The sequence below is a fragment of the Eucalyptus grandis genome, chromosome 8 (genome assembly GCF_016545825.1).
Source record: "Eucalyptus grandis isolate ANBG69807.140 chromosome 8, ASM1654582v1, whole genome shotgun sequence".
NCBI lineage: Eukaryota > Viridiplantae > Streptophyta > Magnoliopsida > Myrtales > Myrtaceae > Eucalyptus > Eucalyptus grandis.
Genome location: NC_052619.1, coordinates 68,384,970 through 68,402,116, shown reverse-complemented (window position 1 = coordinate 68,402,116; position 17,147 = coordinate 68,384,970). Strand labels below are relative to the sequence as shown.

At 40.3% G+C, this 17,147-nt stretch overlaps 1 protein-coding gene and 1 pseudogene across 1 annotated transcript; both read right to left on the bottom strand.

The window, feature by feature from the left end:
* Positions 1–879: 879 nt before the first annotated feature.
* Positions 880–9,758, bottom strand: LOC104417783 (annotated as a pseudogene).
* Positions 9,759–11,108: 1,350 nt separating this feature from the next.
* LOC104415773 (linamarin synthase 1) lies at positions 11,109–13,199 on the bottom strand. Its single transcript, XM_010027128.3, has 2 exons — positions 12,516–13,199; positions 11,109–12,354 (listed from the first exon to the last, which is right to left on the bottom strand). The coding sequence occupies exons 1-2, from the start codon at positions 13,039–13,041 to the stop codon at positions 11,423–11,425; spliced, it is 1,458 nt and encodes a 485-aa protein (XP_010025430.2). The 5' UTR covers positions 13,042–13,199; the 3' UTR covers positions 11,109–11,422.
* Positions 13,200–17,147: the final 3,948 nt, after the last annotated feature.

The window sequence follows — 17,147 nt, the reverse complement described above, 5'->3', positions numbered from 1 at the left end:
TCCCACACATGCTCAGTAGGGATGAGCATAGTCCGGGTTGAGCCACTCCACCCCCTAATCCTAAGACCAACCCATACAGTGCTGGTCCTCAATTTTTGGGATCGATGACCGACCCTATTGAGCTTGGGACTGAGGATCGGATCGACCCAATGGGTTCGGTCCGGTTCTAGGGTCAACTCGAGACCAATCAACAATTTTTTATTTCATTTTTTTGTACTCCTTAAAAAAGTGATTGAGAAGTGGACTAATCCAATTGGTTCGGTTCGGTTCGGTTCGGTTTCAAGGTCAACCTAGAATCAACCAATTATTTTTTATTTCATTTTTTGTACTCATTAAAAGGGCAACCGAGAATCGTACTGACCTAATGAGTTCGATGATGAGCGAGGTTAGTTAAGAAAAGCAAGCGATGAGGGTCAAGTGGAGTGAGCATTAAACAGAATGAGCATCGAATGTCGAGCGGGGAGCGACAAGCCAGCGAGCAAGCATCGGCGAGTAGCACGAGTGACCCAAAGCGAGTAAGGCAAGTGTCGAGTGGCGAGCGGAAAATTATTTCTTTTATTTTGGAAAATTGAAAATTAAGAGGACAAATGAGACAAAAGAAACGAATACTAAAAAGGATGCCATAAGGTGCCTTTTTGGACATTGTGAGGACTTCTCACAAAAATATTTTCCTCCTTGATAAATTATGACTATTGACGTCGTAAAAGATATTAAAAACCTAAGTTATAAAAGAATAATGTAAAATTACTTGAAATCATCACTAAAGAGTTGTTTAATGTTATTAATGATGCCATTTATTTTAAGATTTTCTCTATATAAAATAATTGTATATATAAATATATAGTCAAGATTTGTCCGAATTGAACCAACTCGAAACTCTCAAGGATCGATGATCGACCCGCACAGTGCTGATCCAGGAATTTCATAATCAATGATCGACCCAGTCTCCCTGAAAACTGGACCAAGACCGGCAGGGTTGGGCCGGTCCAGGGATGGTCCAAGGTTGACCCTGGACTGATGCTCATCCCTAATGCTCAACACACTCCACACAGCACATTTGAAGACCCACTCACTACACAAGACCCCTATTCTTCTATTTGAGGCATGAACTCAAGTGGATGAAGCTAGGCTATTTATAGCCTTCATCTACCAACTCTCTTAGCAAATTATCCTTAGACAAGGGAGATTTTTGCTTCTATCTTTCATGTTGGACAATTTACAGCCACAGGCTCTACCTGCCACAAACAGCCTAGAGTCTTGTAGCCTTCCCTAGAAAATTCTCGGGAGACAGAGAGGGTCAAACTTGTCAGGATGAAGAATAATCTAGAGAGAGAGGCGGTGATTGATCCAACACTCCCCCTCACCACCTACTCTCACGCCCCGATCCTCGAACGCGCACACATCCTTCTACTTGGTCGATTTTAGAATGCGATATCCCAGGATTATGTATCGCCGACCCTTTCTTTTTATTAAGCACATGCGGAAGCAGTTATAAATCCCCAGACAATAAAACAATGGGATAAGAAAGTAGGCCATATTTTTCATATTGAAATTCATAACCACACTTTCATTAACAGCACAACTCATAGTATATTTACAATACTATTCACAACATACTTGTCTCACACCTATCTACACTAAGACAGGGTTCACAAAAGGGATGGGATCTCAATCCACATCTGGGTTATATTCAAGATCCCTCTCTGGATCTTCTTCTTCTTCAAAAGTCTTTCTCCCCTTCAGGTTTCTCTTCCTTAGCTTCTCCTCGGGGTCCCGAAATGATTATTAATAACCAATGAGACCACGTCTCAACGAGTCCTACCCCCTACGACTCGATTAGTAAACTAATACACCATACGGTTGCCTAAGCACAACACGAGTCGAGGACTTACCTTAGCCTCGGTTCAACCCGCAATTCAAGGTTAAACACAGATATTCAAACAATTCACGACATTCAATCAAGCTTGGTCAATCGACTAAGTCGATTACATGTCGAATGAGGACCACTTTCTAGGTCATTCCCACTCATACCACGATTTCCCAGTGGTGTACTCATTCACCAAATCACATGTGTTTCCGGGCGTCGTTTCGCTAATGACATACCGATCACCGACACCGTGCGTTCTTTAAGGCGCCATTTTCACCAATGATAACCTTGATCACCGAACCACGTGTCCTTTCTAGGCGCCGTTTTCGCCAAGGTGACATCGGCTATAGACAACATGTGAGTTCTTTAAGGCGCCGTTTTCACCAGTGATATTCCCATAACCACCGAACCACGTTTGTCTATAAGTCATTTACGTGCGTTCTTTAAAGCGCCGTTTTCGCCAGGTGATACTTCCAATCACCGAACCACGTATGTCCAATAATATCGTACCCGATTGGTCTCAACCAATAATGTTCTCAGTTAGCTCTCACCATTCTCTCTACTATATAGCCCATCAACGAACTGGCGCTATATACCCATATTCGGCCAACAACCAATCAAATATTCAATAACAAACAATTTAGGACAATTCCTAAAATTCCACAATAAATTCAATTCCACACAACGTAGAGCTCAAATAAATAAATGGGCTGCACCACGACAATCAGCACGAAATTCTGGTCACCGGCCATCCGGTTGAATTTCCAGAAAAATAATTAATTAAATAAATAAATTTCGAAAATAAATAAATAAACATTAAAAATCCAATTTATGCCCATATTGCCTTATTGGAGCCGAAGCGGGTCGGGAAAAATCCGAGATGCATTCAATAAACAACCAAACATTTCTACTTGCTAATAGCTAGGTCTAACCACCTAACATGCATCATTAAGTCACTAAATTAATTGTTCTAACCTAATCTAACCACCTAAGTGCATGTAATTAAATCTAACCAACCTTAAGCATAATTAGCAAACTAATAAAGCATTAGTGAGTAAAACTCACTTGACAAAAGCGGAGATCGAATCACCGCAACGGCGACACGACGGCGGCCGAAATCGGGCTTTCGACAACACCGGCGGACTTGAACCGGGCCTTAAGCTTAGGCCCAACAAATCTCAGCCCAATTGAGATTTGTTCTTGCACTGGAATGGGCTGGACCTGCTGAATTTCTGGACTGAACTAACTGCGCTAGCTGAACTGGGCTTGCTGGGCTTGCAGGCTTCATCTGGGCTGAGCTGCTGGAGGAGGTGGATTGCTGGGCCCAATTTACTGCGAAGGAGATGGTCCGAAGACTGCAAGCTTGGGCCGGCTGCTCCACGAGTGAAGAAGAGAAATCACGCGGACAGGGGATGGACTTTCGGCTGCTCACGTGGCTGAAGACCGTGGACTCACGGCTTCGATCATGCTGCTGATTCGCTGGGGTTCTGGAATTCCTTCGGTGGAAATTGCTGACCGAAGACACTCGTGGACGCGCGGACTGAAGCTTCGTGACTGAAGACGCGTGGGCTGGCGTTGCGGACGAGATGCAGGCTTCCTCGGTGGTCTTCAATGTCCGCTTGTTGACCGAAGAAGAGGCAGATGCGGCCAAGTGGCAGCAAGGGAATGATGCTCAGTCAACCGAAGGCTCCGCTTGTTGCTGGTGTTGACCGTGAGCTGGCGTGAGAGGCAGCGTGAAGATGGATAGTGGAGCAGACGATCGTGGAGCTGAGGGGTGAAGGACGCGCGGCAGATGGAGATGCAGCTGGTGTCGATGCTTGCGGAGAAGACTGCTCGGGTCTTTGACTCAGCTGGCTGGACAGAAGATACGGATGGAGGAGCAACTTCGCCTGGACCACGAGAGACACGTAACGACTTCAGTCTTCGAGATTCACGGGTGTTGTTCGGTCAACAAAGAGGCTTCAGTGCTTCCGGTTGTTGACTGAAGAGGACGCATGGAGGGGCGGGCCGAAACGGTGGAGGAAAATCTTGTATGAGCTGCAGGGGGTTTGCTCGGTCTTCTTCAGCGGCTGTTGGAAATGTCGCACGAAAATGAAAAGGGGAGGAGAGTCCGATCGGTTGAGGGGGTGAGGGGAAAGAGATGGATAGAGATGAGTGAGTTGGGCACCATTTTTGGTTGGATATTTCACAAAATATCTTCCAAAATCACTTTCTTGGTAGGTAGAATCTTTGGCGTGAATGCGCCATCAAAACACCTCTTCTAAAAGACAAAGTGGTCCAAAGGTTGTGGGCTTTGTGGGGTACACGAATTTTGGCACAAGCCCTCCCTCAATCGTGGACATTGAACTTGCTCGATTTAAATTCATTTGACCTCTTACAAAAATCAATTGGCACTTCAATGCCTCAATTGACAATTTTCCTCATCCAAAATCCTTCACGCTTCTCAATTTCACAATCGAAAACCACCTTCGGCATTTTTCGCACTAAAACAACCCGCGACGACTTTTTCCCAAAAAGTATCGGTTGTCAGAAAAATCTTACGAGGCGAGTCGATGCTCCTAAAATTTATTGTGACATGGCCAAAACTTCAATTTCGAAATCGGACTCGAATTGGCGGTTAATTTTCATTTGGCGCGTTTTTAGCGTGACCTAGACTATCGGGTAGTTTTGAGGTAACTTTTTAAGGCAAAGGACCCGTGGTCGATTTTCTTCGAGCCACTATGAACCCACTCAACTCAATGGCGACTCTTGATTGTCGTGAAAATCTCGAGTATTCAATTACGGACACAGGGTACCAAAACAATAAGAAAATCAGTCTAGTGTTGGCCGACGATAATTTTCTAATTCGGTGGTGTCACCCACGATTAGTCACATATCTCTATTCAGATAAAGATAACAGTCGTGTCAATATTGCTTTCAAACTCAACCGAATAGTTGCTCCAATCGAGTTTCAGAAAAAAGGAAGGAATTCACCTTTTAAGTTATTATTTTTTGTGGATTCTTTGCATTTCTCTATTGAATCGCAATCCTCGTCTCAATCGATCGATCGATATTGCATTTCGATACCCGTGTACATCTCAATTTTGTCTGACGCTCTGCCGTTATTCTGCCCTCAGTCTACAATTTTGCGCCCAACACCAAAAGGAAGCTTTGATATATTGAGCAGCTTTTTCGAATGTTTTGGACCCGAATCCTGTGGGACCGCCTTGGTTTCGTCGACGAGCCCTTTTATCCAGGAGGCTGGGAGTTTCGGTCTGCTTTATCTGCGGTACCGTTCCTTAAGTATTTCGGTTTCTTCTCTTGTGGACCATGGTGAACTGATGCAAATGGACTTTAAAGTATGTCGACTTCGAATTCTGTCTGTGTTTGCCCTATATATCACATAGCCTGAACTCTGATTTAATCTAGTTAACAGTGATAAAAGGTAAATTAATCATCTAAGCAACGTGAGCTCGACTTTAATCTGAGTCCCAAGAGATGAAATCCTCGATTTCAAAGGGTTTAAAAAAGAAACCAAATGCAAATGGAATTAAATCTCATGTCGAATCTATCTAGTACGTGGAACTATGGTTCTCCTCAAATCTTTTGGAGGTGTTTGATTCTCTACAATATGCCATATGATTTCGTCAGGTCACCGGGAGACAGAATTACAGGAAGTTTAGCTGCTAAAAGCTATTCACACAAGCATTGAGCATCATCTTCTATTTCTAGACCATGTCAAACGTTGCTTCTCATTGGGCATGTCTGTAACTTCATAGTAGCAACCTTTTTATCGGATTACACTCTTCATTTAATCTCGGTTCTATATTGTGGAAATTCATTTTCAGGAGAGTTCTGGTTTTTGTCTAATGGCGAGTGAATGTTTGAACATGCCTTTCCAAAACAATTCTGCTTACTATCCAACATTTATTGAATTCATGGACATGCCTTCTATATAGTGCTTTGAACTTTATTGATGTGATGGCTCGTGTATGAAATCTCTCTTTCGTGTGTGCATGAGTTCATGTGTGTCCTCTAATATTGTTCTCTGGTTGGATCTTTTTGAAATCCTTTGTTGAAGTACTTGAAGAAGTTACTTTGCCCTATGATCACGTGACTGTAGATATTGAGCTCAACAGTTCTTCGCGAAACAGACTTTTTGAATAAACATGAGATAGTGTTTAACACGATATATTGGAGTGTCGGGTATCAAATTCATGACATTCCTTAAATTTTAGATATTCTAGATGTCTATGTATGTTCTCTCCTTGGTCAATGGAGTAATGGTTAGTAGAGTTTACGGTTTTATAGTTCCCATAAGTGTAGCTGCATTTTACATGCTTTTATCTCTGATAAGTATTCTTGTCTATCTCTAGGAGGATTGATTGATGAGACGACTAATGAGTTTACCTCAGTTGTTATATCACGCGGATCTCACATTAAAAAAAAAAAAAAATTATAGGCAATGATGCATTATGCTTACGTGATGGATCATGTATATATTCACTTTCAAGTTTTTTTTTTTTTTTTTTTTAAATAGAAGTTACTTCCTTTCCTTTTCGTTGAAATCATGCAGATTATTAAACTTTAAAAGATCATGCAAAGATTTTACACGATTGCAAAGACTGAAAGTCTCATATATAAATTCTAAAGATTGAGGAGATGCCAAATGAAAGTCAAAATATTGATGAAGAGAAAAAATTGAAAATATCAGACATTACACATAAATACTCATAACAAACGTTTGGTGCTCATGGGAGCATCTCAACCGTTGAATCACATGACATGTACTATCAAGGATTAAGCATATGGTAACGAAAGTGATGATGGATCAGGCGTCCCTGACCAGCTCATGTTGGATTAGGCTCAATCGATCCGAAAAGGCAAAACGGACAGATTTGGACGAGCAATTCCATTTTCATGCTTGACCCTTCTACCTTAGCCCTTAATTCGGCCAGTCCAGACTCGATCAGTTTTATGTTGTTCGTTTGATAATTTTTTCGATCATTGAAAGCTCGGATAGGGATTTTCAAACATCACAACCACTAGCACAGTAGAACTCGCGTCTATCTATCTTTTGCTTACTGCTTTTCTGAGACAAACTTCACATGTTTACTTTGATGCAAAAATTGATCTCTTTGAGTGCCGACTCATTTAAGCATCTGAAATTATAATACGTTACCTAGATTAACCTGGCAAACACATTCGCAAACGATCTTTCATGATGGTTACGTGATAATATTTGATCAGTTTTATCTTTCTTAAGCCAAGAGGATCTCAGAAAGCCCAATATAGAAGCAAAATGATTTGATAAGATGAGCAGAAATCCAAGCTTTCTCGGATAATCATTGAGAAAGAAAGAGGAAGTGTATTCTCGGGTGACGATCCTCACTAGAAGTTAAGGTCCCAATATTTAGAGCAAACATCGTTTCAGGGCAATCATACATAAAAGAGAATGCTATTGGCGTTGTGAACACATTTGTAAGCATGAAGTACCATGTCCTATGGGTTTGCCTTTGGTTTAGCAGTTTCAAAGGAGTTCGGACGACAGTTACAGATGTATTTAGTGGCCAAGAAAGGTAGTTTCTGTGACCTAGCTTTGTCGAGACAAGGGACAGGAGAGAATTCGTGATGCTAATTTCATCAGCGACCATGAGTTCATTGGACACCTACGGACTAGCCGCTCATGCACTCATAGCATCCAATTCAGACCAAAAGAAAGAAATCAGATAGCTAATCGCCACAGCCATCACTCAAACAGACAAGGTCAGAGAACAGAGACCTTCGTAGCAGCCGACAAGTTGAGTCAGTCAGCACTCAGACTTGAAATTCACCTAACACATGGTGCACGGATGCGGTTTTCCATTATCCAAATCAAGATACTGGAGTGGACATGCCACACAATAATACCATCTCAAGTGAAATGTTTTCCCACATCTAAGTAATATCATCTAAAGAGGATAACATACAAAGATTTATTGACCAACTTTCTGGAAAATGTGAGCTAGTTAGTGTTCCCATAGTACATGAAATGAAGATACAAAACTCCGGTCCAGATAATTGAGAGAGAGAATAAGTTTCCTTGGCAGTGAGTAAATTCACTGTGCAGCTTAACAAGAAATATAAATGCAAAAGACCCAGAAGCCAGATCCGCACATCAATCCAAATTTTGGGAAGTTCTTCTTGTTATTCCGACATTAACCACCATCAAAGGGATTTACCTATGGAGAAAAAAGGACCAAAACAAGTGCTGATAAGAAATCAGTAGTAACTTCACGATCACAGCAAAAATATACAACCATGTACCTACAAGTAAGACCATAAGAATAATTGTCCAAATAGCAGATTCAAATTGCCCCTTGAGCTCAGCAATATGTCATATTTAAGCTCCTCTGCCTCACCATTTGCCAAATGCTGGCAATGAATATTGAAATTTAAGCAATGAGTATCCCCTATCTGAATATTTGAACTGGCAACTATACTAAAGCAACATTTAGTCCTTCAGTACCCCACATTTCTCATCTTGCTGGTTTAAATTTACAGTTACTTGACCCATCCATCCTCATCTCACAAGCCACTCTTGAATCTAACAGAGTCTAGTTAATGAAAGAAAGAAAACGGAAAAAAGAGAGCACGTGAGTTCGTAAACATGTGAGCCATAATTGCTTTCCATTTATTTATGGGGTAGCACAAGAAATAAATTGAGAAGAGATTGGAGTAGAAACCTGAGCATAGATGGGGCAGCAGCCTCCAGCAACTCTCTCCCGGCACGTTCCTAATCCTTCTCTCGAGTGCTGGCCTAAAATGCCGAATGAGACCCTGGACAGGCCAAGCTGCCGCATCACCTAAAAAGCACATATTGTATGCCCTTCAATCCGTTTGGTCACCTCCTGCAGCATATCAATCTCCTCCAACTTTGCATTCCCAACTTTTAACCTTTCCATAATCATCCAGAGCCATCCTGTGCCTTCCCTGCAGGGTGTGCGCTGCCCAAAGCTCTCATGCTTACAGAAATAATAAAGCCTCCCGATTGCATCAAACGACATGGGTGGATTTATTCATAACTACAACAGCTGCTGTTCCTAGACCAGACTGGACAGCCTTAGGAGCATCATAGCCCATCAGCACATCATCGTGTTCATTGGGAGAAGCGGTACAAATGAACCACCAGGTATTACTGCAAGTAACTGCCCCATCCACCCCTAACGCCGCTGCTGGGTCTTTCGATCAGCTCCTTCAATGGTATACTCATTTACTCCTCGACTGTGCAAGGCTTTTTTACATGATCCGAGACACAAAACAATTTTGTCACCGAATCGTTTTTCCTTCCAAAGCTGGCAACCAATCTGGACCACGTCTGGGGATCGTAGGAGAAAGAGCCACAGTTTCAACATTGGTAACAGTGGTAGGACAGCCATATAAGCCGGCATTAGCTGGGAAAGGTGGCTTGGACCTTCGCTTTCCTTGTTTCCCTTCAAGACTTTCCAATAGTGCATTCTCTTCACCACAAATACAAGCTTCAGCACCATCACGGATGTGGACGTCAAAATCGTGGCCGGATCCACATGCACTCCGTCCCAAAAGTCCAGCTTCATAAGCCTCTTTTCTGGCCTGTCCAAGAGTTTTACGTTCTCTTACGTATTCACCCCTTATATAAATATAGGCAGCAGTTGCCCTCATTCCCACACCAGCAATTAAGCATCCTTCGAGAAGCTTGCGAGGATCGTGACGCATAATTTCCCTATATTCACATGTTCCCGGTTCACTTTCATTAGCGTTGACCACAAGATAGGAAGGAAGGACGGTCATCTGATACTTTTGGCATGAAAGACCACTTCAGGCCAGACGAAAAACCAGCAGCACCATGCAACCAATATTTTCTCAAAGTGAAGGGATAGTCCCACCTTACCATTCCCTCGGAAAATATACTGGGCAGGCTGACATTTCATGTTAGCGAACGACTGCTCCACTACTCTTTGAGTGCCACGTATCCGATGGGCCCCACTTGTCAGGAGATTTCAAACCCATCTTTTTCTCTCCACCCTCCGTTAATCTCTCTCCGTTATCTCTTTTGGTCTCTCTCTCTCAAGAGTATCGGGAAATGAGAAGTGAAGAGCGAAGAAGAAGAAACCGCTATCACACAAGGAAAAGCAAGCAAAGAAATCAACAATAAAACAACCAATGTATTCATCAATTCATGTCAGTGAAAGAGAGACAGAAAATCAAGTTCAAATGTCAAACGCGAGGTCCAATAAGATGTCAATTCAAATGTAAGGCTCATTAGCTCACATAATTAAATAAAAAAGAAAAATCGGATTAAAATGTTGATTCAAACGTTAGGCCCATTAGTTCACGTTAGTGAAATGGAGATAAAAATGTAAGGCTTCAAATGGAGCTAAGATATAAGGAAACTTTGAAATATCCTGTCAAGTGAGACACGGCCACCAAAGAGTGGACTGGCCGTCCGCTGATTTAGAGTTTCGGGCCTACCAAATATATTCTCCGTTTTCTGACCAATATATATATATTCTCCGTTTTATCGTGAAGCTTCACTTGTCCACTCAGCATGCCATCCCATCTAATCCACGACAGTTGATTGGCTCAGCCAAAAGAAGAACTCTTATAAATTGCAATGATGGAGGTGGGGCTCACATTCATCAATGATTGGTGGAGCTCTGACCTTTCGTGAGTACTATAAAAGGAAAATAAGCTCACTTTTGGGTACAGAGGAGAGACTCCCTTCGGTATTATTTTGAGCGCAAGGCATTGTAGTCCCTTCGGTCTTTTATGCTCTCTTTCATCAGCCAAACAGAAGCGACTCTCTCTGGCAGAACGAAAGGGAGTCCTGAGAAATACCGTGGATATTGGGTCTAATCATAGAATTGAAAAATCTCCAAGCGTGAGTGAGCGATTATGATTATGTGGTTCTCCGATTTATTAGTAGATTGTTGGTGATTGTTCTCTCTATAAATATAGGTTTCAACATTCGAATCGAACAATATAAATCTTTTGTGCCCTTTATTGTTTCTCATTTTATTTCTCCTTTGTATTTCTCTCGCTCTCAATTTAATTACAAAGTTTCGATCGGCTTCCGCAATGTTATTATTACAACATGTCAAGTCGCTAATTAAAAAATTAAACACAAGGTTAGTGAAAGCATTCTATTTTTACAATACGTTGAGTTGCTAATTAAAAAGTTAAACACAAGGTTAGTGAAAGCATGCCTTCTAATGGGAAAGTTTGAGGTAGATCAAGCATAGACTGCGGAAGAACTAATCTCTAACTTTATAGTCATGAAGAAATATTGCTATCAAATTCAGCTTTACAGTTGCAGTAGTTGACGACTTTGCATCAAGTGAAAGTGACTGGGCAAAAGTTCGAGTTCTTGCCCGGATTGGTTGCTCCGATTAGGTTTAGGACAGAATCTAATGCTCTATGATTTAAAAATAGCATGAGGAAGGATCTGGGCAAACTAACAGATTGGAAATAAGAAAAGGGAAATATGGAGCCACGGTGTTATGCTTCTTTCGATATATTTTCGGAAGATATGGAAATATGGTGATGGTTCCCTTTAATCTAATCCTTCGAATGGATAACCTCCTTAATGAATCCGTCAAAGTCATTGTACGATGACCCTCCACAACCAGTGGCTTCCGCAGCTCTCTCCTTCCACTTCTTAGCATTCTCCCTCATCTTCTTACCGCCGACCCCTTCCATCACTTCCCGAACAAGAGCTTCTATTTCCTCACGCCTCACATCCTGGTTCACTTCCATGCCAATCCCCCATTCAGTACATGCGTACCGACAGTTTGTCTGTTGCTCGGCAAAGAATGGCCAGCAAATGAGAGGAACACCTCCGCAGATACCTTCCAAGGTAGAATTCCACCCGCAGTGCGTTAGGAAAGCGCCGACTGATCCGTGATTCAGGACTTGATCCTGCGGACACCAACTCGTCAAGAACCCTCTGTCTTTCACTTCCTCCAGGAACTCCGGTGGTAGGATTGCAGAATCACCCTTCACAACATCAGGCCTGATCACCCAGAAAAATGGCTGCTTGCTATTTGCAAGGCCCCAAGCAAACTCCTTCAGGTGTTCCTCAGTCATGACAGTGATACTTCCATAGTTCACATACACAACCGACTCGGCTTCTCTCTGATCAAGCCATTCGAGGCAGCTGTAGTCTTCCTTCCACAGACTGGACCTGAAAGACTTGACTGAGCTCGAGGGAATATCCTGGATGAGCAATGAAAGGGGCCCGGTACAGTAAATTCGAGGGGAAATGTCTGCTATTTTCTCCAGTACTTCGTGCTCGAGCTCATGGAAGGTGTTGAACAAGATAGCGGATGATTTCAGGCAGTGCTGGGCTTCTTCTCCTTCAAAGTTGAACATGATGTCGTTCAGGTCTGTGGTCCGCATGAAGCTTGGGATGTCCCGGAGTCGGATGTTTCTCATACCAGGGATCCAGTCGACAGGATCATCGAGCGTCCCGTTGTTCAGGAAGTCTTCATCTGTTCCATATAATATGTAGTGAGGAGCCAATCCAGAACTTTAACAAGAGAAAGAGATGAATGGAAATGGCTCATGAATGGGGAGATAACTAAATAAACAAATAAAGGTCTAGTGAATTTACCCGAGAGAAGCAAATAAAAAATATAGAAAAAGTAAGTACCGTTGAATGGAACGATCCCTCTCTTAACAAGCTCTCTGTACTGCAAATAACCCATGAACCCACAAGCCGAGGCAGTCCAGAACCGAACCTCTTGGACTCCAAGCTCTCTCGCAGCTTCACTGGCGAAGCCCGTTATCCCATCTGATATCACACAAGTCACAGGCGGAACAACCTCGTCACTCTTGATCCTGGCAAGCAATTTCTTGAAAGGGCCCAAGCAGTTCTTCTGGGTCGAGTCGCAGAGGGCTGGGACATCCTGCGTCGCGTTGCGGTCTGACGGCGGGAGGCCATCTGGGATCATCTCAAAGCGGAAGTTTCCGAGGTCTCGGAGCGAATCGGATCCCTTAGACCAGAGGAGGCGGCGGTGGTTGAACTCGGTGTTGACGAACGTGATGAAGACGCCGTGAGCGTGGAGGAGCTTTGCGAGCTGCATCATGGGGTTGATGTGGCCTTGGGCCGGGAAGGGGACGCATACGGCGTGTGCAGGTGCACGGGAGTTTCTTGATTCTAGGGGCGACGAACCCATCACCTGTATCTCTCTCTAGAGCAAGATCAAGAAGTGTATACTGAGTGCTGGAAGTTGAAATTGATCTGAAGTCTGCCAAATCTTACTCAATTTCGGTCGGTATTTTCAGATCTATACTAGATGCGGGAACGAGAGGTCATGCAAGTCGCGTTAGCGGGGGAGACGCACATGTGTGAAATTTCAGCATCCTGCACGTATGTTTATATAAGATAACTTCCCGTGATTGGTGCATTTCACTTTTTTACATCAATTGCAGAATCATAGGGATATTCTGGTGTCTTGTATTCGGCTTATCCTAGATTCTTGGAAGAAGACGGGCAAGGTGGTCAGGTGACTCGATTGCCTCGAACACTTCCCGCTGAACCTTGTAAAGGTCATTCAATTTTTTATACATGACCAATATCAGTTTCCTTGCCGATGAGAGAATAACTGGATAGCATTCATTGTTTCCTATGGTTTCTTGCTTTCAGGTTGTTAGGATTCACCACATAATCACAAAGAAAATAAGTAAAAACGAAAGAGAAAATTTAAGACATAAAGTTTTATCATGATTCATCATAAAATCAAAGCTACATCCAGTTAAAAATTCCACCATAATTAGTATTTTGCACCAATGCCATCTTATCGATGGAGAGTACGAATCACATCCTAATACATATTAGAAAACGTTGGATCTATGAAGTATCTCAATCATATTCTCAAGGTGTGCTCAAAACTTGCGCATGGAGTTGAAAATCGAAATTGCATGCACTTGATGATGTGAGAATTGAGCTTTGTGACTGCATTTCCTAGTATACACTCACGTCACTCTTCAATCCACCCATGCCCGTGATATTTTGTGTAATTACTGTCTAGTAGTTAAGTATGAGAAGATATTTTCGGTTAATCTCTTGAAAATGTGAAAAATCTTAATTTAAACACATCTGATGATAAGAGTCACTTGCTACGAAATTATTAACGCTAGATCTCACAGTCACTATGATTTGATGTATCCAAAACATCTCCGTGCAATTACTCGTGCAAACGGACAAAATACTGCCGGGCAATGGTCCTAGTTGCGTCTGACACAACCAGGTCCATACATAAAGAATCCAGCAGTTCTGTGGAGTCCAATGAACTTCACTTCGTTTTCTGGCTGTACTTAAAGCGCATCGAGCTGGTCGAATGATGTTTGGCGATGAGGTTCGAAATCCGTCCTCAAAAGGGCAAACGGTCACGTCTTTACGTAGCTTTCATGATCATGTTGTGCTGGGGCCGTTCGGATGCGTTGAGGAGGACATGCGATCGGGGGCGAGGGATTTGAATTAGAAGGGGAAGGATAAGGAAAGATGTAAACTATCCGATGCGGTCTAATCCCAATTGAGCACGATGACTATGACCGGCTGCTGCCATTGTTGTGATGTAGTTTGTAAATCATGGACGTTTGTACCAATTTACAAACTTTTTTTTGTATAATTCACTTGCATTTTAAATTTATGCTCTTATAAAAAAAAATTACCAATTAAAATTAGAACGGCTTACCAAATTTTATCATATTAAATTAACCAGTAGTTTTGGGCTACCAATTTGACTTACTTACCGAATTTTGGTTTTTGTTTTTTCAACTTAGCAATTTTTGTTTTCTTTTATATCAAGTTACCAATTTCTATTCAACTGGGGTAAAAATTTCTTATTTACTAACTCTTTTTAGCGATTGCAATCTAATTTAGCGTGAATCACCAAATTTTCTTATGTTGCTTTCTAGCATTGGGTTAACTCCCATTGAGTTACTCACGGATATTCTGATTTACCATTTACAAACTTTTAATTACATTTCTTAACAGCACCTTGATTTACGAATTCTTTAATAAAATTATTACATTTATTTTCTTTTGATAAACAACTTTTGTATCTTTTACAACTTTTTTTTTTTTACTTTATTAACTATGTCTTAAATTTATTGACACCAATATGAAATTACTAACTTCAAGTTAAAGTGATTTATCAACTTTTCTTTGATTAAGCTATAAACTAATTTGGGATTACTTTCATTTCAGTTATTCATCAAAATATATTTGGTTTATTTAATTTACTAAGTTTTTATTGTGTCACTTAAATGGAAAAAAAGCTTCTAAGTCACCGAAACAAAGATTGATTATATCATACAATATTTAATAAATTTAAAGTGCCAATAAGAAAAGTAAATAAAAATTGGTAAAAAAATAAGAGAATTACTAGAGAAGAGAAGTTGGTCGTGTAAGACCAAACTTTTATTATTTTTTTTACTATTCAGCATCTAGTAAATCTAACAACACAAAAATTCCAAGAGTCCAATACAAAATTCACAAATCAACTTAATTCATATCTTACGACCAAAAAAAAAAACTTAATTCATATCTTGCATTGCTCAGATCAAAACAAGGGGTGAGATGAAACAAAACACAAAACCTACACATATGAAGAGCCACACTTAGATAGAGCTCTTAAACTTTCAATTTGTTTAATCTAATCCCTAATTTTCATAACAAATTCAACTAAGTCCTTTGGTTATATTAACAAGTTTTCATAATTGGAACATTACCTAGATTTAAGAGTTACCTGTTTCATTTCCATTGTTTTCAGGAATCAACCTTTCTAGTCTTTATAAATATTATAACAGTTCAACGTAAGTAAATTTTAACTTATGCTATTTATAATAGTAAAAGAATAAACTTCCTTAGAGCTGTCTCAGTTGATAATTTTGCTATTATGTATATGTATCTCATGAGGATATCTTTCGACCAAAATAAAAAATATCATGAGGATATCTAGAAATGATATTAATTTATTTTTAGATATCCATATGTATATTAATCTAAACTAAATCTTGTTCTTTATTTTTTAGACAACACAAAACACACAAGAGTAGAAATTATATTAATGTAAAAATTTAGGAGCAAGATCTATAAAAGTACGGGTGAATATAGATAAATTAATATCAGTCCTAGATATATTTAATAAAACACTTAGACTAGAAAGAGTAGATATAGTAATCCAATACGACTTTAAATTAGTTTCTACTTGATTTTAGGTGCAAATATACTTTGTTGATTCATGAAAATGATTGAAATAAAAAGGTATTCTAAATTTTCATTAAATGGCCATTATGAAAAATTGTGAATAATATCAAATAATTTATTTGATTTTGTTGTGGAAATTTAATAGACTAGATTGAACAACTTGAATGTTTAAGGACTATATTAAATATCTGAAATAGTTCAAGGATCGCATTTAATATATTAAAAGTTTAAGGATGATATTACACAGCAAAAACTTAGAGATTATTAATGTCAATTTCCTTGCTTGAAATTATTGTTTCTTTTAAAAAAGAAATGTGACCTCGACGTGGACCTTCATCTTGAACTTCTTTTAAACAGCCGCAGGTACGAACGGGAGCAAATGAGCCAACTAGTAGAAAAATATTAAGTTTCCAAATAATAAATAAATAAATAAAAGTCCACATGTCTTTATTCGTTGTGTCAATAGATATATTCTTTTCTAAAATAATGGCACAAGAATTTCGTGACCTTCTCAGAGATGGACCGTCAAGGGAAAATCGTCAAATTACTAAACATACACTTAGCACAGACTCTCTCAAACTCTATCAACCGCAACTTCGCACTCAATTAAACATGCAATTTATCTAACCTTTTAGAGCCACTACTAATCAATTATTATCAAATAAGCATCTAAGTGCATGAATATATTTTATTTCTAAGAACTAGAAATTCAATGGATTTAGAGACTTGATTATATTAGATCATAGCCACGGCAGAATTCCTCTAATTATATGATCTAAAGTGAATTCGAGCCACACTATCTTCCAACACTATTTATCCTAAGTTTCTTTTTGTTTTTCTTTTACTCTTCCTTCCTTTTTGCTAAATGTGATTATCTTATTTATTGACAAGTTTCTGTGTTTTATTGTGACAAAAAAAAATTGCATTTGTTGTGGAAGATGTTGCTAGGAGAGAGACTTTGGGTGAAACGGTGGATTTGTTTGGCAAGATGAATATCGGAGAGAAGAAAAGGAAGAGAGGCCTCATCCATGCAAATAGTAGTGAGTCCCACTCACCAAATAAAAATTG